This window comes from Dendrobates tinctorius, unplaced genomic scaffold (genome assembly GCF_039654945.1).
Source record: "Dendrobates tinctorius isolate UK_male_01 unplaced genomic scaffold, ASM3965494v1 ptg000497l, whole genome shotgun sequence".
Classification (NCBI taxonomy): domain Eukaryota; kingdom Metazoa; phylum Chordata; class Amphibia; order Anura; family Dendrobatidae; genus Dendrobates; species Dendrobates tinctorius.
This window is the reverse complement of record NW_027362157.1, coordinates 737417-759415: the sequence shown is the minus strand read 5'-3', so window position 1 is coordinate 759415 and position 21999 is coordinate 737417. Positions and strand designations below refer to the sequence as shown.

At 51.3% G+C, this 21999-nt stretch overlaps 1 protein-coding gene across 2 annotated transcripts in view; it reads left to right on the top strand.

Annotated features, from left to right (window-relative positions):
• CCDC24 (coiled-coil domain containing 24) overlaps window positions 1-21573 on the top strand; it is a 119983-nt gene extending 98410 nt beyond the window's left edge. For both annotated transcript variants that reach the window (XM_073564886.1, XM_073564885.1), the window contains exons 6-9: window positions 15826-15880; window positions 18738-18807; window positions 19901-19997; window positions 20275-21573. In XM_073564886.1, coding sequence (XP_073420987.1) covers window positions 15826-15880; window positions 18738-18807; window positions 19901-19997; window positions 20275-20713 — 661 coding nt within the window. In that variant the 3' untranslated portion in view covers window positions 20714-21573. The remainder of the gene's footprint in view (window positions 1-15825; window positions 15881-18737; window positions 18808-19900; window positions 19998-20274) is intronic.
• Window positions 21574-21999: the final 426 nt, after the last annotated feature.

The window sequence follows — 21999 nt, the reverse complement described above, 5'->3', positions numbered from 1 at the left end:
CATCTGGGGTGGCCCAAGAAATGTGTCTGGCTATGGGAATACGTGCAGGGCTGGGATGTTTTACCTGGGCCTCTGAGTGTGATTCCGCCTCCGCAGCTCGAGCTTGTCTCCGGGTGGTCACAGGATAGGTCTCAGCCAGAGGGGCCACCGAGAATGCAGACAACATGGGCCCCAAGTCATTTCCCAGCAAGACGTCTGCAGGCAAATCCTCCATCAAGCCGACCTCAACAAGGCCATCCCCGACTCCCCAGTTCAGGTGAATCCTGGCAGTGGGTAGTCGATGTATGGCTCCCCCTGCTACACGGACTGCCACTGTCCGGTCCGTCTTCTCTTGGTCCCGGACGAGATGAGGCTTCACAAGGGTCAAAGTTGCCCCGGAATCTTAGTCCCTGCATACGTTTCCCATTAACCCACACGACTTGTCAATGCTGTTGTCGATTATCTGCCCGGGCTGCCTGCACGGGGTCTACTTCATGCATCACTTCCTCCATCTCTTCCACCCCTTGGTTAATCGTAGCCCCCAATGCCGGGTCAGCTTCGCCTTGGTGGCAGTGTACAGCAGCCCGGCTGAAGGTAGCTGTTCCCGCCTTTGGCCACTGGGTATGCTGAGTCCGGTTGGGGCATTGTCTTTGCAGGTGGCCCAGCTGACGACAGGTGTGGCATCGCGCCCCAGGGGGACTGTTGTAGGCCGGGTTTCTAGCTGGTCCCCCTACAATCTTCGGTGGTTTGGGGCCCTCCAGGTTCATGGGTGGGCCCCTAGTGACCACCTTTGATCCAGACAACTGCGGCCTCCTGGCATCATGATGTTCATCGGCCAGACGAGCGGCTTCCTCAAGAGTCGTTGGCCGCCTGTCCCGAAGCCATTCCTGTGTCTCGCGGTTTAGTCCTTTAAAGAATCGTTCCAACAGGAAGAGCTGGAGGACGTCCTCCTTAGTGGTTGCTTGGCTCCCTTGTACCCACTGTAGCAGTTACCGCCGTAATTTACAGGCCCATTCAGCGTGGGTATCGGTTACGCGTTTTATAAGTCCGCAGAACTTTTGGAGGTAGGCCTCTGGTGTCATCGCATACCGGGCCAAGATCACTTCTTTGATCTGGTCAGAGTCCATACAGTCCTCATCAGATACCGTGCGATAGGCGTCCGCTGCCCGGCCTGTCAGCTTGCTGGCCAGAATCTGAACCCGTTCCTCTGGCTTTACTTGATGAAGGGCACACTGCCGCTCAAAGTCCTGCAGAAAGCCATCAATGTCTTCCTCTGCCTCCCCCAACTGTCGGAAGGCATTGTTACTGGATCTTTTTGTGGCTTACTGTTGAAGGTACCTGGTCGAAGGCCAGAGCTCCCCCTGCTCGCTGACTCTCCTCTCTCCGCTCTGCCATCTCCATCTTGGCCAGCTCCACTTTGGTCCGCTCTGCCATCTCCATCTTGGCTAGCTCTATCCTGGTCCGCTCGGCCATCTTTTCCTTCAGATCAGTACGCACATCAGTCATTACCTCTCGTATGATCTCTACTGCAGGGTTTGGGCCATAGAACGCCAGTCTGTTCTTTACCTCCCTCTGGAATTCGGTCTCCTCCACATTCACATTGGGGGGCGCTGCACTGTCGTGTTCCATGATGGCTGCTATCAAATCCGCTTTTGTTTTGTTGCTGGCGATCAACCCTCGGGCTTCCACCAGGTCTTTTAATGTAGTCCTCTTTAACTTCTGGCAGTTGTTTTCCATTCATTCCTTTCCTCCTGTAGAAGGGGTATCAAATCCCGCTGTCTGCCACCAGTGAAACGGGGTCTACCCAGGCTGGGGTACCTCTTTCAGTACCACCCCGTGTTTTCGGAGGTCCGCTCTGCGTTGGCTGGAGTCTGAATGAAGGACGCTAGCTGGAATTCCTTTGAATGCATGGGCGCATATAAAAGATCACTGCTTCTCCATGTATTTCCAGTCTGACAACACTTTACTCACAGGACACAGAATATATCACACAGATACAGAGGGCCGGCCAATAGACAAGCGTCAGGCCAGACATGCATTACAAAAGCAGCAGGTGGCCGGAGCCTGCGTATGTTTACTGTGGGAATTACAAAGGTAGGGGGAGGGCGGACACTGCTGATTCATTAGGGGCATGCATCTCACATGGAACCTATTATATCTACATATAACTGCACAACATATTCTGGGTGCTGAGTGGTTCTGTAACAGAACCAACCCCGCCAGGTAACCTGGACCTCAGAGTGTGAGGAAGCCTTTCGCCAACTAAAGGACGCCCTCACCAATCCCCCTGTATTGGCCGCACTTGATCCAACTAAACGTTTCCTGGTTCACACAGACGCTTCTATGTTTGGATTGGTGGCAGTACTGAGCCAAGTCGGGCCGGACGGCCAAGAACACCCGGTAGCTTACCTGAGTCGGAAACTACTGCCCCGTGAAGTAAGCTATGCGGCCATCGAGAAGGAGTGCCTGGCGGTAGTATGGGCACTCAAGAAGTTGCAACCATATTTGTATGGACGACAGTTTTCCCTCCTAACGGACCATAATCCCCTAGTCTGGCTTAATCGGGTCTCTGGAGACAACGCCAGATTGCTGCGGTGGAGTTTAGCCCTACAACCTCTGGACTTCACCATCCACCACAGACCCGGCAAACAAAATGGTAACGCCGATGGACTTAGTCGACAAACGGAATTTGTACCAACCCCATAAGCTTCGGTCATCCCCAAACCGATCCGTTGAGGATCAGACTGTGTATGCCGATCGCGTCGCTGAAAAGGGGAGCCGTGTTACAGAACCACTCAGCACCCAGAATATGTTGTGCTTTTATATGTATATATAATAGGTTCCATGTGAGATGCATGTCCCTAATGTATCAGCAGTGTCCGCCCTCCCCCCACTTTTGTAATTCCCACAGTAAACATCCGCAGGCTCCGGCCACCTGCGGCTTTTGTAATGCATGTCTGGCCTGACGCTTGTCTATTGGCTGGCCCTCTGTATCTGTGTGATATATTCTGTGTCCTGTGAGTAAAGTGTTGTCAGACTGGAAATACATGGAGAAGCAGTGATCTTTTATATGCGCCCATGCACTCGAGGAATTCCAGCCAGCGTCCTTCATTCAGACTCCGGCCAACGCAGAGCAGACCTCCGAAAATACGGGGTGGTACTGAAAGAGGTACCCCAGCTTGGTAGACCTCGTTACATGGATGGCCTGGTTCATGTAATTAAATGAATAGCCTTTGCGTTGGTGGGTGGTGGCGCCGTGTGACCTGGAGAGTACGCGGAATCCACCGCTTGTGTGACAGGCCTCATAGAAGATTGATTCCACTATTTTCCATTTGCTGTGGACACTGATCTAGCACCCCCTCTCTCTCAGGTCTCTAGGCCATGTAATCCAGTGTGGATGGCACATCACTTACTCATCACTCCCATTATTACAGTGGCTCCCTATCTTAACGTTCAGCAGTCTTGTGTACTCATCAAGGCTTACTGTTACAGCCGAAACGTTTGTATGTGACTGCAAATAAAACTCTTCAATTATGAGAAAAAGTTGAGTGCCAAAAATTATTTTCTGGTAAGCGTAGGAAGATGACAGGCCATCGAGGTACAAGGCCAGGTGACCGGAGGGTCACATCCTGGCTTGATCTTCCAGGGTCGGTTACTCCACCTGTGGCATGCACACAGAGCGGAGGTAGCGATAAGCTTGGAAAGATGACAGGCCATAGAGGTACAAGGCCAGGTGACCTGTGGATCACAACCTGGCTTCTCCAAACATATCCATAGTTTAGCAATGGTCAATGGAGCAGATCTGTATTCTTCCAAACGGGGCTGAAAACCCCCAGGTTGTTTCCTGTAGAATGATAGCTCCGTGCCCTCCTGATAGTGCCCTGATGAATTGTCTGCAGTCCTGCTCTGGTCCTTTGGGTGTTAGGATGTCTTGGCAGAATCTCTGGCTGTCTCTCTGAGTCTCTTTTTACAGAGGCATGTCCTTCAGTCCAGCTTTCCAGATAAGGGAAAGAATGATGATGAGATAAAGTAGCATTACTTGATTATTTATTCTATTTGCATAGTTTTTCACTCTCCTTTCATAGTCGACAAACTGGCTCCATACCATAATGTATAATTAGCATATCAGCAAACACTAGTCATCAATGATAAGCGCACACTATGTTATATGGAATATCCGCTTACCAGTCAAGACTGTGGAGACCTGTGTGTTGTCATAAGCAGTGCCTTCACTCCCCCCCCCTTCCCACCAATCCCCCAAAGAATACACCGGCAGACCTAGATGGGCTGAACAGGTCGGTCACAGTTTATTAATTACCTAAGCAGAGAACGGCAATTACATTTCGTAACGGGCGGCTCGTGGCTGAGATCCTGTCCGCGATCGACAGGCGATTTGGCCAACGAACGGTCACGAACCTTTGCCCTCCTCTACTTCTTCCGCCACGGAGGATCCTGTGTACGACCTACACAGGACTCCGACCCCCACCCATCAACATCAGGGCCTGTTCAACCCCATCCTGCAAGCTGGACAAAAATATATCGAGGCCAATGTCCGTAAGGTGAACGCCGTCCTATCTTAATAATCCCGTGTTGTTTCCTTCCAGCTGGTGGTGACGAACCACAATACCACATTTTCCCCTCACGAATTTTGCCATCCGCGCATTGAACTTTTTTCTTACTCACTCTGTGGCTTTTTCATCTCTTGCACCTCGCCAGACGGCTCGTGGTATCATTTGTGACCACACCAATACCATATTCGTGAATACACATGTAAAACGTTCGATGTCTTGTCATCCATTGGTAAAGATCAGCGATTTTACGCTTGCCAAGATCATTGCCCCCAACGTGTAACACCATTATCACCGGGCGCTTCACCCTCCTGGAGATGACAACCATCTCTTGGAACACTTGTTGTCATCGGAGGCCTCTTATCCCTCTCCAGTTGACTTCCAGACCCGGAAGTCTAGACTCTTTCCACCAGGCCGGAGCTCAATAGACATATGAATGTCCCAGAACCCAAACTTCCACTCCTGTAAGAGATAAAATGTGTTATTTCAACAAATCAGGCCTTATGTATCTAGCGAAGCATGCGGATTTCCATCGACCCATTCTCTGCACCTCGGCCCCCGATACTCCTGCCCTCGCTGCTTCTGTGGCTGCCCCGATTCGGAAAGAATGCGTCCTGTATTCCTTCGGATTAGCGCCGGATTTTTCTAAGCATAATGTGAAAATTTCCTGAAATTGATATTTGTTAAGAGGGGACCCATCTGTATGAGAGAGAAAAAATCTGCTTTCGTGTCTTATTAACGCATAACCTTTGACTATTTTAAGTGGGCATACTGGGCCATCTGCTGATTTCACCAGCACCCATGTGCCTCTCCCAGTTGGGTCACACTTGGATTTTCGCGCTCGTATGCGCAGAGCGTCGCTGCATATGACTATGTCCTCGTTAATTAACCCGCCTTCTGACGCATTTTTTGACCGTGGTAGTAATTCGCTAATGCGCAGTTCTCCGAAAAAGGCGATGGCTGCTGATATGAGGGTCGCCTCGTATTGCGATTTGCAGACTGATGGCGCTCTTGAAATAATGTCATGCAATAATCTCAGTGAAATGGGCCGGCAACATTCTTGGCTTGGTTGAAGCCCTTTCCAGCCTTCAATTGCTTGCTTGATGAAAGAGTATTGTTACATCGGCCCACCCCAATAGTTGAAAGAAGGCTAAACCCGATCATTTCCGTTGCGCCGACGTACCCGTCGCCCCTCCTTCCTTTAGCCGAACCAAAAATTCTGTCGTCACTTCGCATCTTGCTCGGTCGCATTTGTCTCCTGGCCTACCCTGAATTAATGAGCACCATTCCTCCCAAGCCTTACCATAGACCTGCCAGGTAGCCGGTGAAACTGAGGCGCGGAGTAAGGGCATCAGTGATTGGCCGCTGTGTCCCATAGGGATGGCGGACACTGAATGCCCGAAGGTTACGCCTTGGGAAGCTGGATTCTGAAGGCCTGCCAATCGGAAGATAAAAGTGGGTTAATGAGATTATCATCTATCTCCGCCACTACTGTGGCTCGGCCCCAGATATTGTTTTCCAAGCATAGTAGTGCTAACCGGCGTAAAAGAGCGGGTATGGGCAAAGAAGCAGATGACATATGGTTCAAGCTCTTAGCGGTTGTCATATTTTAAGTTTGAAAGCGAATGTTCGAGTTTCTCAACTGCTTGGCCCATATCTCGACAGATGCAACTAATGAGAAAATTTCCAACAGGCTGGATGGCGCCCGCAGCTTGTTGTGGTCCATAACTTTGGCCAGTTGCTTTTGCACCATTGGGCATTGTAGATTGCTGCAGAACCGTGTTTTTTCCTCCACCCTACTGTGAGCCCTACGTCTTTGCTTGACGTGTCGTCAGCCATGACGCATGTGTGACCGTTGTATGATTGCAGGAAAGTTTTCCACACAACCAAGTCTACTGTTAACGAGCGAGTGAGCCTAATTCCATGGCCAGGCTGGGAAAAGCCCTTTGTTGCCAACGATAATCGGCGAGAGAATGCTCCACCGACCGGCATTACGCGGCAGGCAAATGTCAGTAGGCCCGGCAAGGCCTGCATCTGCTTGAGGGTGACTTTTTAAACTGTACGAAGCCTTCCAGCATCTGTAGAGTTTTCTGAATTTTCTCTGTAGGTAACCGAAAAACCATCGCATTGGTGTCTATTTCGATGCCCAAGAAAGGCAGTACATTACATGGTTCGACTGCTTTTTCGGGTGATAGCGGGACGCCTAAATGCCGTGCTTTAAGTTTGGCTGGTAGGAGGGAGCAGAGTTTAGAATTTTTGGGACTGACGAACAAAAAATTGTTGAGGTAGTGAATCAGAGAATTGCTGCCTGTCTCATAACGGACTACCCGATGTAGGAACGTACTGAGAACCCGGAACTGCAAACGCCTGGAGCCAGATGTCCATGGTTTGTGCCATGTTCGGTCTATTTCTATCATACACCCGTTCGCTCGTCCTCCTTTCTCTAGCCACTGTCTGTTGATCAGCTGACAATCATTATTATTCCATATTTTCGGTCTGGTCTCCTGATCTATGCGTGCACCTAGCGGGCTGATTCCACAGAAAAAGGCGTCCTTGTGTAAACTGGCGGACTGAAATGTTGTGGTGCTTTCATCAGTACCGCATGGTAGCGTTAGGTGTTGTATTAGCTCCTTCATCGCTGAGGCTAGCGCATTCTCCCTTGTGGTCACCCTGTTCACCATTAATTCATCGTTGACCCTGGAACACTCACCGCTGGGTGACGCTGGAGCAGTGGTGACTGATGCTGGTGGAACCCCGGCTCCCGCAGGAGGGGTAATAACCAAGGATGGAGGACCTCCGGCTCCCGTGGCTGGATGGGCCGGGGGATTGAGAGCGTCTTGCCGGCTGATAGCCACATTTGGAGCGTGTGACTGACTGTCAGGCGCTGGAGCGTGAGTGAAGCCAAGTGATGGCGGAACTCTAGCTTCCAAGTGAGTGACCGCCGGAGGGAAAAGGAAGTTCTGACCTGGGTACCTGGACTTAACCCCTGTAGGTGTGGCCATAGATGCCTTCCCCTTTAGGGACCACTGGACAGCAGGGCATCCCAATTAGTACATCACCGAGGGGAGTGGTGCAGGGGGGGTGAATTGGGCACTGTCCGTATTTTATTAGCTTTGTCCATGGCGCTCCACAGTCAGAGGCGCAGTACTGTGCCTGCCATATTACAGGCTCACACAAGCAAAAGTATTCTTCTTGGTTTGCTAAAAATAGTCATTAAGATACAAAGCTGTGTCTCCACACCCTGTCTAGTGTATATGCAGGGGTATATACGTGTATACACACAGTGTATATGCAGGGGTATATACGTGTATACACACAGTGTATAGGCAGGGGTATAGATGTGTATACACACAGAGGAGAAGGGCGAAGAAGAGACAGAAAGGAGGGAAGAGGAAAGGAGAGGAGAAGGGAGAGAAGAGGAAGGGCGAAGAAGAGACAGAAAGGAGGGAAGAGGAAAGGAGAGGAGAAGGCAGAGAAGAGGAAGGGCGAAGAAGGGACAAAGGAGGGAAGAGGAGAAGGGAGAGAAGAAGAAGAGACAGAAAGGAGGGAAGAGGAAAGGAGAGGAGAAGGGAGAGAAGAAGAGACAGAGGAGGGAAGAGGAAAGGAAAGGAGAAGGGAGAGAAGAGGAATGGCGAAGAAGAGACAAAAAGGAGGGAGGAGGTAAGAGGGAAGGGAGAGAAGAGGAAGGGCGAAGAAGGGACAGAAAGGGAAGAGGAAAGGAGAGAAGGGAGAGAAGAGGAAGGGCGAAGAAGGGACAGAAAGGAGGGAAGAGGAAAGGAGAGGAGAAGGGAGAGAAGAGGAAGGGACAGAAAGGAGGGAAGAGGAAAGGAGAGAAGGGAGAGAAGAGGAAGGGCGAAGAAGAGACAGAAAGGAGGGAAGAGGAAAGGAGAGGAGAAGGCAGAGAAGAGGAAGGGCGAAGAAGGGACAAAGGAGGGAAGAGGAAAAGAGAGGAGAAGGGAGAGAAGAAGAAGAGACAGAAAGGAGGGAAGAGGAAAGGAGAGGAGAAGGGAGAGAAGAGGAAGGGCGAAGAAGAGACAAAAAGGAGGGAGGAGGTAAGAGGGAAGGGAGAGAAGAGGAAGGGCGAAGAAGGGACAGAAAGGAGGGAAGAGGAAAGGAGAGGAGAAGGGAGAGAAGAGGAAGGGCGAAGAAGGGACAGAAAGGAGGGAAGAGGAAAGGAGAGGAGAAGGGAGAGAAGAGGAAGGGCGAAGAAGAGACAGAAAGGAGAGGAGAAGGGAGAGAAGAGGAAGGGCGAAGAAGGGACAAAGGAGGGAAGAGGAAAGGAGCGGAGAAGGGAGAGAAGAGGAAGGGCGAAGAAGAGACAGAAAGGAGAGGAGAAGGGAGAGAAGAGGAAGGGCGAAGAAGGGACAAAGGAGGGAAGAGAAAAGGAGCGGAGAAGGGAGAGAAGAGGAAGGGCGAAGAAGAGACAGATAGGAGAGGAGAAGGGAGAGAAGAGGAAGGGCGAAGAAGAGACAAAGGAGGGAAGAGGAAAGGAGAGGAGAAGGGAGAGAAGAGGAAGGGCGAAGAAGGGACAGAAAGGAGGGAAGAGGAAAGGAGAGGAGAAGGGAGAGAAGAGGAAGGGCGAAGAAGGGACAGAAGGAGGGAAGAGGAAAGGAGAGGAGAAGGGAGAGAAGAGGAAGGGCGAAGAAGAGACAAAGGAGGGAAGAGGAAAGGAGAGGAGAAGGGAGAGAAGAGGAAGGGCGAAGAAGAGACAGATAGGAGAGGAGAAGGGAGAGAAGAGGAAGGGCGAAGAAGGGACAGAAAGGAGGGAAGAGGAAAGGAGAGGAGAAGGGAGAGAAGAGGAAGGGCGAAGAAGGGACAGAAAGGAGGGAAGAGGAAAGGAGAGGAGAAGGGAGAGAAGAGGAAGGGCGAAGAAGGGACAGAAGGAGGGAAGAGGAAAGGAGAGGAGAAGGGAGAGAAGAGGAAGGGCGAAGAAGAGACAAAGGAGGGAAGAGGAAAGGAGAGGAGAAGGGAGAGAAGAGGAAGGGCGAAGAAGAGACAGAAAGGAGAGGAGAAGGGAGAGAAGAGGAAGGGCGAAGAAGAGACAAAGGAGGGAAGAGGAAAGGAGAGGAGAAGGGAGAGAAGAGGAAGGGCGAAGAAGAGACAGAAAGGAGAGGAGAAGGGAGAGAAGAGGAAGGGCGAAGAAGAGACAAAGGAGGGAAGAGGAAAGGAGAGGAGAAGGGAGAGAAGAGGAAGGGCGAAGAAGAGACAGAAAGGAGAGGAGAAGGGAGAGAAGAGGAAGGGCGAAGAAGAGACAAAGGAGGGAAGAGGAAAAGAGAGGAGAAGGGAGAGAAGAGGAAGGGCGAAGAAGGGACAGAAAGGAGGGAAGAGGAAAGGAGAGGAGAAGGGAGAGAAGAGGAAGGGCGAAGAAGGGACAGAAGGAGGGAAGAGGAAAGGAGAGGAGAAGGGAGAGAAGAGGAAGGGCGAAGAAGAGACAAAGGAGGGAAGAGGAAAGGAGAGGAGAAGGCAGAGAAGAGGAAGGGCGAAGAAGGGACAAAGGAGGGAAGAGGAAAAGAGAGGAGAAGGGAGAGAAGAGGAAGGGCGAAGAAGAGACAAAAAGGAGGGAGGAGGTAAGAGGGAAGGGAGAGAAGAGGAAGGGCGAAGAAGGGACAGAAAGGAGGGAAGAGGAAAGGAGAGGAGAAGGGAGAGAAGAGGAAGGGCGAAGAAGGGACAGAAAGGAGGGAAGAGGAAGGGAGAGAAGAGGAAGGGCGAAGAAGAGACAGAAAGGAGGGAAGAGGAAAGGAGAGGAGAAGGGAGAGAAGAGGAAGGGTGAAGAAGGGACAGAAAGGAGGGAAGAGGAAAGGAGAGGAGAAGGGAGAGAAGAGGAAGGGCGAAGAAGGGACAGAAAGGAGGGAAGAGGAAAGGAGAGGAGAAGGGAGAGAAGAGGAAGGGACAGAAAGGAGGGAAGAGGAAAGGAGAGGAGAAGGCAGAGAAGAGGAAGGGCGAAGAAGGGACAAAGGAGGGAAGAGGAAAAGAGAGGAGAAGGGAGAGAAGAAGAGACAGAGAAGGGAAGAGGAAAGGAGAGGAGAAGGGAGAGAAGAGGAAGGGCGAAGAAGAGACAAAAAGGAGGGAGGAGGTAAGAGGGAAGGGAGAGAAGAGGAAGGGCGAAGAAGGGACAGAAAGGAGGGAAGAGGAAAGGAGAGGAGAAGGGAGAGAAGAGGAAGGGCGAAGAAGGGACAGAAAGGAGGGAAGAGGAAAGGAGAGGAGAAGGGAGAGAAGAGGAAGGGCGAAGAAGGGACAGAAAGGAGGGAAGAGGAAAGGAGAGGAGAAGGGAGAGAAGAGGAAGGGCGAAGAAGGGACAGAAAGGAGGGAAGAGGAAAGGAGAGGAGAAGGGAGAGAAGAGGAAGGGCGAAGAAGAGACAGAAAGGAGAGGAGAAGGGAGAGAAGAGGAAGGGCGAAGAAGAGACAAAGGAGGGAAGAGGAAAGGAGAGGAGAAGGGAGAGAAGAGGAAGGGCGAAGAAGAGACAGAAAGGAGAGGAGAAGGGAGAGAAGAGGAAGGGCGAAGAAGAGACAAAGGAGGGAAGAGGAAAGGAGAGGAGAAGGGAGAGAAGAGGAAGGGCGAAGAAGGGACAGAAAGGAGGGAAGAGGAAAGGAGAGGAGAAGGGAGAGAAGAGGAAGGGCGAAGAAGGGACAGAGGAGGGAAGAGGAAAGGAGAGGAGAAGGGAGAGAAGAGGAAGGGCGAAGAAGGGACAGAAAGGAGGGAAGAGGGAAGGAGAGGAGAAGGGAGAGAAGAGGAAGGGACAGAAAGGAGGGAAGAGGAAAGGAGAGGAGATGGGAGAGAAGAGGAAGGGCGAGGAAGAGACAGAAAGGAGGGAAGAGGAAAGGAGAGGAGAAGGGAGAGAAGAGGAAGGGCGAAGAAGAGACAGAGGAGGGAAGAGGAAAGGAGAGAAGGGAGAGAAGAGGAAGGGCGAAGAAGAGACAAAAAGGAGGGAGGAGGTAAGAGGGAAGGGAGAGAAGAGGAAGGGCGAAGAAGGGACAGAAAGGAGGGAAGAGGAAAGGAGAGGAGAAGGCAGAGAAGAGGAAGGGCGAAGAAGGGACAAAGGAGGGAAGAGGAAAAGAGAGGAGAAGGGAGAGAAGAAGAAGAGACAGAAAGGAGGGAAGAGGAAAGGAGAGGAGAAGGAAGAGAAGAGGAAGGGCGAAGAAGAGACAGAAAGGAGGGAAGAGGAAAGGAGAGGAGAAGGGAGAGAAGAGGAAGGGTGAAGAAGGGACAGAAAGGTAAGAGAAAAGGAGAGGAGAAGGGAGAGAAGAGGAAGGGCGAAGAAGGGACAGAAAGGAGGGAAGAGGAAAGGAGAGGAGAAGGGAGAGAAGAGGAAGGGCGAAGAAGGGACAGAAAGGAGGGAAGAGGAAAGGAGAGGAGAAGGGAGAGAAGAGGAAGGGACAGAAAGGAGGGAAGAGGAAAGGAGAGGAGAAGGGAGAGAAGAGGAAGGGCGAAGAAGAGACAGAGGAGGGAAGAGGAAAGGAGAGGAGAAGGGAGAGAAGAGGAAGGGCGAAGAAGAGACAAAAAGGAGGGAGGAGGAATGGTGAAGAAGAGACAGAAAGGAGGGAAGAGGAAAGGAGAGGAGAAGGCAGAGAAGAGGAAGGGCGAAGAAGGGACAAAGGAGGGAAGAGGAAAAGAGAGGAGAAGGGAGAGAAGAGGAAGGGTGAAGAAGAGACAGAAAGGAGGGAAGAGGAAAGGAGAGGAGAAGGGAGAGAAGAGGAAGGGCGAAGAAGAGACAGAAAGGAGGGAAGAGGAAAGGAGAGGAGAAGGGAGAGAAGAGGAAGGGCGAAGAAGAGACAAAAAGGAGGGAGGAGGTAAGAGGGAAGGGAGAGAAGAGGAAGGGCGAAGAAGGGACAGAAAGGAGGGAAGAGGAAAGGAGAGGAGAAGGGAGAGAAGAGGAAGGGCGAAGAAGGGACAGAAAGGAGGGAAGAGGAAAGGAGAGGAGAAGGGAGAGAAGAGGAAGGGCGAAGAAGAGACAGAAAGGAGAGGAGAAGGGAGAGAAGAGGAAGGGCGAAGAAGAGACAAAGGAGGGAAGAGGAAAAGAGAGGAGAAGGGAGAGAAGAGGAAGGGTGAAGAAGAGAGAGAAAGGAGGGAAGAGGAAAGGAGAGGAGAAGGGAGAGAAGAGGAAGGGCGAAGAAGAGACAAAAAGGAGGGAGGAGGTAAGAGGGAAGGGAGAGAAGAGGAAGGGCGAAGAAGGGACAGAAAGGAGGGAAGAGGAAAGGAGAGGAGAAGGGAGAGAAGAGGAAGGGCGAAGAAGAGACAGAAAGGAGAGGAGAAGGGAGAGAAGAGGAAGGGCGAAGAAGAGACAAAGGAGGGAAGAGGAAAAGAGAGAAGGGAGAGAAGAGGAAGGGTGAAGAAGAGAGAGAAAGGAGGGAAGAGGAAAGGAGAGGAGAAGGGAGAGAAGAGGAAGGGCGAAGAAGAGACAAAAAGGAGGGAGGAGGTAAGAGGGAAGGGAGAGAAGAGGAAGGGCGAAGAAGGGACAGAAAGGAGGGAAGAGGAAAGGAGAGGAGAAGGGAGAGAAGAGGAAGGGCGAAGAAGAGACAGAAAGGAGAGGAGAAGGGAGAGAAGAGGAAGGGCGAAGAAGAGACAAAGGAGGGAAGAGGAAAAGAGAGGAGAAGGGAGAGAAGAGGAAGGGTGAAGAAGAGAGAGAAAGGAGGGAAGAGGAAAGGAGAGGAGAAGGGAGAGAAGAGGAAGGGCGAAGAAGAGACAGAAAGGAGGGAAGAGGAAAGGAGAGGAGAAGGGAGAGAAGAGGAAGGGCGAAGAAGAGACAAAAAGGAGGGAGGAGGTAAGAGGGAAGGGAGAGAAGAGGAAGGGCGAAGAAGGGACAGAAAGGAGGGAAGAGGAAAGGAGAGGAGAAGGGAGAGAAGAGGAAGGGCGAAGAAGGGACAGAAAGGAGGGAAGAGGAAAGGAGAGGAGAAGGGAGAGAAGAGGAAGGGCGAAGAAGGGACAGAAAGGAGGGAAGAGGAAAGGAGAGGAGAAGGGAGAGAAGAGGAAGGGCGAAGAAGGGACAGAAAGGAGGGAAGAGGAAAGGAGAGGAGAAGGGAGAGAAGAGGAAGGGCGAAGAAGGGACAGAAAGGAGGGAAGAGGAAAGGAGAGGAGAAGGGAGAGAAGAGGAAGGGACAGAAAGGAGGGAAGAGGAAAGGAGAGGAGATGGGAGAGAAGAGGAAGGGCGAAGAAGAGACAGAAAGGAGGGAAGAGGAAAGGAGAGGAGAAGGGAGAGAAGAGGAAGGGCGAAGAAGAGACAGAGGAGGGAAGAGGAAAGGAGAGAAGGGAGAGAAGAGGAAGGGCGAAGAAGAGACAAAAAGGAGGGAGGAGGTAAGAGGGAAGGGAGAGAAGAGGAAGGGCGAAGAAGGGACAGAAAGGAGGGAAGAGGAAAGGAGAGGAGAAGGCAGAGAAGAGGAAGGGCGAAGAAGGGACAAAGGAGGGAAGAGGAAAAGAGAGGAGAAGGGAGAGAAGAAGAGACAGAAAGGAGGGAAGAGGAAAGGAGAGGAGAAGGGAGAGAAGAGGAAGGGTGAAGAAGGGACAGAAAGGGAAGAGAAAAGGAGAGGAGAAGGGAGAGAAGAGGAAGGGCGAAGAAGGGACAGAAAGGAGGGAAGAGGAAAGGAGAGGAGAAGGGAGAGAAGAGGAAGGGCGAAGAAGGGACAGAAAGGAGGGAAGAGGAGAAGGGAGAGAATAGGAAGGGACAGAAAGGAGTGAAGAGGAAAGGAGAGGAGAAGGGAGAGAAGAGGAAGGGCGAAGAAGAGACAGAGGAGGGAAGAGGAAAGGAGAGGAGAAGGGAGAGAAGAGGAAGGGCGAAGAAGAGACAAAAAGGAGGGAGGAGGTAAGAGGGAAGGGAGAGAAGAGGAAGGGTGAAGAAGAGACAGAAAGGAGGGAAGAGGAAAGGAGAGGAGAAGGCAGAGAAGAGGAAGGGCGAAGAAGGGACAAAGGAGGGAAGAGGAAAAGAGAGGAGAAGGGAGAGAAGAGGAAGGGTGAAGAAGAGACAGAAAGGAGGGAAGAGGAAAGGAGAGGAGAAGGGAGAGAAGAGGAAGGGCGAAGAAGAGACAGAAAGGAGGGAAGAGGAAAGGAGAGGAGAAGGGAGAGAAGAGGAAGGGTGAAGAAGAGACAGAAAGGAGGGAAGAGGAAAGGAGAGGAGAAGGAAGAGAAGAGGAAGGGCGAAGAAGAGGCAGAAAGGAGGGAAGAGGAAAGGAGAGGAGAAGGAAGAGAAGAGGAAGGGCGAAGAAGAGACAGAAAGGAGGGAAGAGGTAAGGAGAGGAGAAGGGAGGGAAGAGGTAAGGAGAGGAGAAGGGAGAGAAGAGGGAGGGCGAAGAAGGGACAGAAAGGAGGGAAGAGGAAAGGAGAGGAGAAGGGAGAGAAGAGGAAGGGCGAAGAAGACAGAAAGGAGGGAAGAGGAAAGGAGAGGAGAAGGGAGAGAAGAGGAAGGGCGAAGAAGGGAGCGAAGAAGAAAGGAGAGGAGAAGGGCAAACGAGACAGAAGGGAGCGAAGAGGAAAGGAGAGGAGGGCGAAGAAGAGATAGAAGGGTGAGAAGGGGAGAGGAGAAGGGCGAAGAAAAGACAGAAGGGAGCAAAGAGGAAAGGAGAGGAGATGGGCGAAGATGAGACATAAGGGGGTGAAGAGAAAAGGAGAGGAGAAGGACGAAGAACAGAGAAGGGAGTGAAGAGGAAATTAGAGGAGAAGGGTGAAGAAAAGAAAGAAGAGGAAAGGAGAAAGGTGAAGAAATGACAGAAGGGAGTGAAGATTAAGGGAGAGACGGGCGAAAGACAGAACGGAGCGAAGAGCAAAAAGAGAAGGGCGGAGAAGAGGCAAGTGGAGGAGAAGGGAAAATGAGACAGAAGGGAGCGAAGAGGAATGGAGAGGAGAAGAGCGAAAAAGGGAGAGAAGAGAGGAGAAGGGCAAAGAAGAGAAAAAAAGTAGAGAAGAGGAAAGGATAGGAGAAGGGCAAAAGAGACAGAAGGGAGCAAAGAGGAAAAGAGAGAAGGGCAAAAGAGACAAAAGGGAGCAAAGAGGCAAGTAGAAGCGAAGGGCGAAGAAGAGAGAAGGGAAAGAAGTGAAACGGAAGAAGGTGAAGAAGAGACAGAAGGGAATGAAGAGCAAAGGAGAGAAGGGCGAAAGAGACAGAGCATAAAGGAAAGGAGAGGAGATGGACGAAAGAGACAGGTGCAAAGAAGGGAGAGAAGCGGAAAGGAAAAGAGAAAGGTGAAGAAGAGACAGAAGGAAGCGAAGAGGAAAGGAGAGGAGAAGGGCGAAAGAGAGACAGAAGGGAGAGGAGATAAGAATTCATCATCTCCAGTATTTTTTATATTACAGATCATTACTGGAAGAGGATTGTCACAACCTAGAAAAAGATATAATCATTCTGCAGGTAATAATCACCCCAAGGGTCAGTGTCGCTCTCCTGCACCCCCAGTGTCGGTGTCACTCTTCTGCACCCCCATTGTCTGTGCCGCTGTCCTGCACCCCCATTGTCTGTGCCGCTGTCCTGCACCCCCAGTGTATGTGCCTCTGTCCTGCACCCCCATTGTCTGTGCCTCTGTCCTGCACCCCCATTCTGTGCCTCTGTCCTGCACCCCATTGTCTGTGCCTCTGTCCTGCACCCCCATTGTCTGTGCCACTGTCCTGCACCCCCATTGTCTGTGCCTCTGTCCTGCACCCCCATTGTCTGTGCCGCTGTCCTGCACCCCCATTGTCTGTGCCACTGTCCTGCACCCCCATTGTCTGTGCCGCTGTCCTGCACCCCCATTGTCTGTGCCTCTGTCCTGCACCCCCATTGTCTGTGCCTCTGTCCTGCAGCCCCGGTGTTGCTGTCCTGCACCCCCAGTGTTGCTGTCCTGCAGCCCCGGTGTCGCTGTCCTGCACCCCCAGTGTCGGTGTCCTGTTCAGGGCTGTGGAGTCGGTAAGCCAAACCTGCGACTCCGACTCCTCAATTTCCCTTACACCGACTCCCACATATATTGCTTATATTTAAGTTAAAAATTTATTGTAGTACAATGTGAACATCAGACATTTAATCATTTCTATGATCCAATAATCAAGATATTTAGATAGAACATAATATATATTTATTGGAATACAACTTTAGAACACAAAACTGTAATAAATTGTAAATATGTAATACACTATGTAATATCGATTTATATATATATATATACAGTATATATATATATATCACTATGTAATAAACTAAGTGGCAAAAAAACTTTTCAACAAAGACATACTGAATAACATTTGTGCAGTCTATGAATTTGTTCTAAGAAATAGAATTGCCTCCATCATATCCTCCTTCATAGATGACCTCACATCTGACCTAATAATTTTAAGGCCAGAGAACAACCTCTCTACAGTAACTTGGGTTGGAGGCAAAGCCGTAACCACATGGGAACATCTCTAACAATTTCCGGGTATAAAGGAATTGCCTCCTGCACAGTCAGGTCTGATGAACGGTTGAATTTTTCTATTTCTTTGAGAACAAGAGAAACATTTTGCTGAAATCTGGTCAATCTGCTGCTATAGGAGACGGAGTGAAATGTTTTTCCTTGCGGCAACGCTTTGCCTGCTCCATGTCATCCAAATACTTGTCAAAGTCAAACTCCTCATATGATGAGGATGAAGATATGGCAGCAGCAGCACTGGCAGGACCCGAGTCCTCTTGCGCCTGGTAGTCCTCCTGTCGGCCACTCTTCCTAACCGCTACCTCAGTCAGAGCTTCTTTTCCTTTAGTAAGCTGTTGATCATCAAGCAGTAGACGATGACTTGGGTCCACATAAACAGCTGCCAGAAAATTTTTATTTTCCAATAGCTGTATCTCTCTCCGTTTCATTGAAGCAGCAATGCCATCTGCGATTAAACCTCCTCTTTGGGACAGACAAAATAGCAAGTTCTTCCACTCCCTTATGAAAATGCCAGGAGTTAAATCCTCAGCTTGTAATTTTTTAGTCACTGTAAATGGGTGATGAGGCAATTCCTTCAGTTCAGCCACCTGTATCCATTGACCTTCATTTAGGGTTACCTGAGGGTTCGCCATGTCTGTAAGAAGCGGTTTTAGCCAGGATCAAAACTAGGGGGGGCAGAACCTCATACTGTTCCACAGAATCTCATACTGCACACCTCAGCTGCTGCAGAACCTCATACTGCACACCCCTACCCTTGAAAATAAAGCCTGCACCTTAAGAAGATGTGGTGATGAATGCAGTCTATTTATTCCAACTATCAGTTGATGTTGATGTTACTGAAGACGAGCAATGCCTGTCCTGGGCGTCCTTTTGGGCAGCTATGAGGTGTCCCTGACTGGTGCTAAAAAAAAAAAAGAGTGTTAGTCTGTGTGCTACCCGGCTTTCATTCTTTTTGGTACAGATATGATATGGATAGACAGATATGGATAAAGGGATATATAGATAGAGCAGATTTCTAATCTGCTTTTGCTATTGAAAACATTATCTATGAGCTCAAAAACCTTTCAGGTGAAGCCATTTTTAAAAAGCTGATCGGCTTTTGCAACTGAAAAACGTGTCCTCAAAAAACGCAGGAAAAACGCTGTGTGTGAATGTAGCCTTAGATCAGAAATAGAGCAGCCATTTATAGGACATTTCATAACTTTCCCAAATTCCTATGAAAAAATATTCTGCACTGAACTACTGTACCCAATTTATTATATATTTTAGGAGTCGCAGTCGGTCCATTTTATACCGACTCCAACTCCACCAAAATGAGCACTGACTCCACAGCCCTCCTGTTCCCCCAGTGTCGCAGCCCTGCACCCCCAGTGTCTGAGTCGCAGCCCCAGTGTCGCTGCCCTGCACCCCCAGTGTCGCTACCCTGCACCCCCAGTGTCGGAGTCGCAGCCCCAGTGTCGCTACCCTGCACCCCCAGTGTCTGAGTCGCAGCCCGTGTCGCTGCCCTGCACCCCCAGTGTCGCTGCTCTGCACCCCCAGTGTCGCTACCCTGCACCCCCAGTGTCGGAGTCGCAGCACCAGAGTCGCTGCCCTGCATGTACCACCTATTCTCTTCTGCTGCAGAATATCAGTGTTTCCTGTGACAATGTCGCCCTCTGCTGTTGACTTATAGATCAGTCCTTCTCTTAAAGGGCCAGTGGCATCCTGCCTAGCTGTGAAGTTTTCTCCATATATCGTTACTGTACTGATTCCGGGGTCATATGATGAATTTACCTTCTTGGGGTTCGGGGATCATTGACCTGTAATGTGATTTCTCTTGTGTCCTTACAGCAGCGTCTGGAAGACGAGCGACTGTCCATTTATGAGACCCGAGACCTGGCGGCCGAGCCATCACTCACAGGTCAGATAACATTTGAGTAATGCTAGAGGCCTGCGGGGTGACCGGAGCCCCCCGATGCAAAGGCACAAAGACCCTGCAATCTGAATGGGACTAGATCCTCAGGGGTACTGATCATCTATACACCTCCAGAGCTGCGCTCACTATTCTGCTATTACATCTTATCCTCCGGTCACCTCCAGAGCTGCGCTCACTATTCTGCTATTACATCTTATCCTCAGGTCACCTCCAGAGCTGCGCTCACTATTCTGCTATTGCATCTTATCCTCCGGTCACCTCCAGAGCTGCACTCACTATTCTGCCATTACATCTTATCCTCCGGTCACCTACAGAGCTGCACTCACTATTCTGTCGTTACATCTTATCCTCCGGTCACCTCCGGAACTGCACTCAGTATTCTGCCGTTACATCTTATCCTCCGGTCACCTCCGGAACTGCGCTCACTATTCTGCTGTTACATCATGTCTTATCCTCCAGTCCACTCCAGAGCTGCACTCAATATCTTGCTGTTACATCGTGTCTTATCCTCCAGAGCTGCAGTCACTATTCTGCTGTTATATCATGTCTAATCCTCCAGTCACCTCTAGAGCTGCGCTCACTATTCTGCTGTTACATCATGTCTAATCCTCCAGTCACCTCTAGAGCTGCGCTCACTATTCTGCCGTTACATCTTATCCTCCGGTCACCTCCAGAGCTGCGCTCACTATTCTGCTGTTACATCTTATCCTCCGGTCACCTCCAGAGCTGCAGTCACTATTCTGCTGTTACATCATGTCTAATCCTCCAGTCACCTCTAGAGCTGCGCTCACTATTCTGCCGTTACATCTTATCCTCCAGTCACCTCCAGAGCTGCAGTCACTATTCTGCTGTTACATCATGTCTAATCCTCCAGTCACCTCCAGAGCTGCAGTCACTATTCTGCAGTAACATCATGTCTAATCCTCCAGTCACCTCCAGAGCTGCAGTCACTATTCTGCTGTTACATCGCGTCCTATCCTTCAGTCCTATTATTTTATTATCGTCTACGCATATGTTTACAGGTAACATTTTCCCGCTTGCAGCTCTGGAAGTAACTGTAGTATATTGTCTGTTTTAGAACTGCGGGAGGAGAGGAGGACGCTGGAGAGAGATCTGCAGGTTGAGCCGATACCGGCGACTTCTGTGCCTTCCTGTAGAAAAGTAGCAACTGCAAGGTGACGCCGCAATTCTTCATGGTTGTCTCCTCTCCACGCTTTGACAGTCTCCTCTCCCTTCCTTTTGACGGCCTCCCCTCCTCTCCCCTCTTTATGACGGTCTCCTCTCCCTTCCTTATGGCTGTCTCCCTTCCTCTCCCCTCTTTATGATGGTCTCCTCTCCCTTCCTTATGACTGTCTCCCCTCCTGTCCCCTCTTTCTGACGGTCTCCTCTCCCTTCTTTCTGACGGTCTCCTCTCCCTTCCTCATGATGGTCTCCCTCCTCGCCGGACTCCAGGTTGCCGGATTGCAAAAGAAGGGGATTTGCTGACTGTCGATCTTCCCTGAAGTTGCCGAGTTCCCCCCCAAGTCTAAAGCTGAGGAGTTCTGAAGGGAGGACAGTGAGTAGAAGTTCTTCAGGGCCCGGGGCCCCATCCCGTGCTGCTGCGTCTGCAGTGATGGGTCCTGAGGAGCGAGGAGCCAGCACCTCCGGATCTGCACCGCAGGCTCTGGTGCCGATCTCCATAGTGTACGCTCCTCTCTGTGACCGGGGACAGGGTCTGGTACAAGCTCCACGGGTCTCAGTCGATGGAACAGTGCCGCCCAGAGCATTGGTGGCCTCGGAGAATACTCGGCTTGTGCCGCTACCCCCCAATGTGCAGAGGCCACCTGGCAGCTCCGGCTCAGCTCAAGCCTTCCGTAGAGTGAGAACTCCAGTACTGAATCTGCCTCCCTGAGAGGAGTCTGGGCCGAGGGGTGGTGCAGAACGGGCAAGCACTCACCTGAAGTCCTAGTGCCCTGATGATGATCTCTACAAAGCAAGGACACAGCGTGGCGGCACCCAACATCATGGCAGCACGGACATAGCATGGCGGCACATAAGATCATGGCAGCACGGACACAGCGTGGCGGCACACAACATCATGGCAGCATGGACACAGCGTGGCGACACACATGGCAGCATGGACACAGCGTGGCGACACACATGGCAGCACGGACACAGCGTGGCGGCACACAAGATCGTGGCAGCACGGACACAGCGTGGCGGCACACATGGCAGCACGGACACAGCGTGGCGGCACCTAACATGGCAGCACGGACACGGCATGGCGGCACTCAACATCATGGCACACAACATGGCAGCACGGACACAGCGTGGCGGCACACAAGATCATGGCAGCACGGACACCGCGTGGTGGTACACATGGCAGCACGGACACAGCGTGGCGGCACCTAACATCATGGCAGCACGGACACGGCATGGCGGCACTCAACATCATGGCACACAACATGGCAGCACGGACACAGCGTGGCGGCACACAACATCATGGCAGCACGGACACAGCTTGGGAGCACACATCATGGCAGCACGGACATGGCATGGCACACAACATCATGGCAGCACGGACACGGCATAACGGCACAGAACATCATGGCGGCACGGACACTGCATGGTGGCTATAGGACTGTCCTGGAATCTGTCGACTGTGGTGGCCACATCAGAAGAAATAACATCGGACATTTCCAGAGGATTTTACACTGAAACGATGAAAATTATTTTTCTACATTTCCATAAATAAAGTTTCTAGAATCTGCAGAGGATGAACGTTCCATAGGCCGCACACCTGTCATCCAGTGCTGCTCTCAGCTGAGACTTTGTTACAATTAGACGAGTGAATCGATTCACAGGTCTCTGGTCCAGCGGCCATCAGTATTGTGTAACCTCTGGGGGCCAACCCCTCCCGGCCATCCTATCCCCGCCCTCTCCCGGTCATCTTATCCTTGTCCCCTCGCAGCCGCCATCCCTGCTTCCTCCCCGGGACTCTCTCCCGATCCCCCTACAGCCGCCATCCCTGCTCCCTCCCTGGAACTCTCTCCCTGTCCCCCTACAGCCGCCATCCCTACTCCCTCCCTGGGACTCTCTCCCGGTCCCCGCACAGCCGCCATCCCTGCTTCCTCCCCGGGACTCTCTCCCGATCCCCCTACAGCCGCCATCCCTGCTCCCTCCCTGGAACTCTCTCCC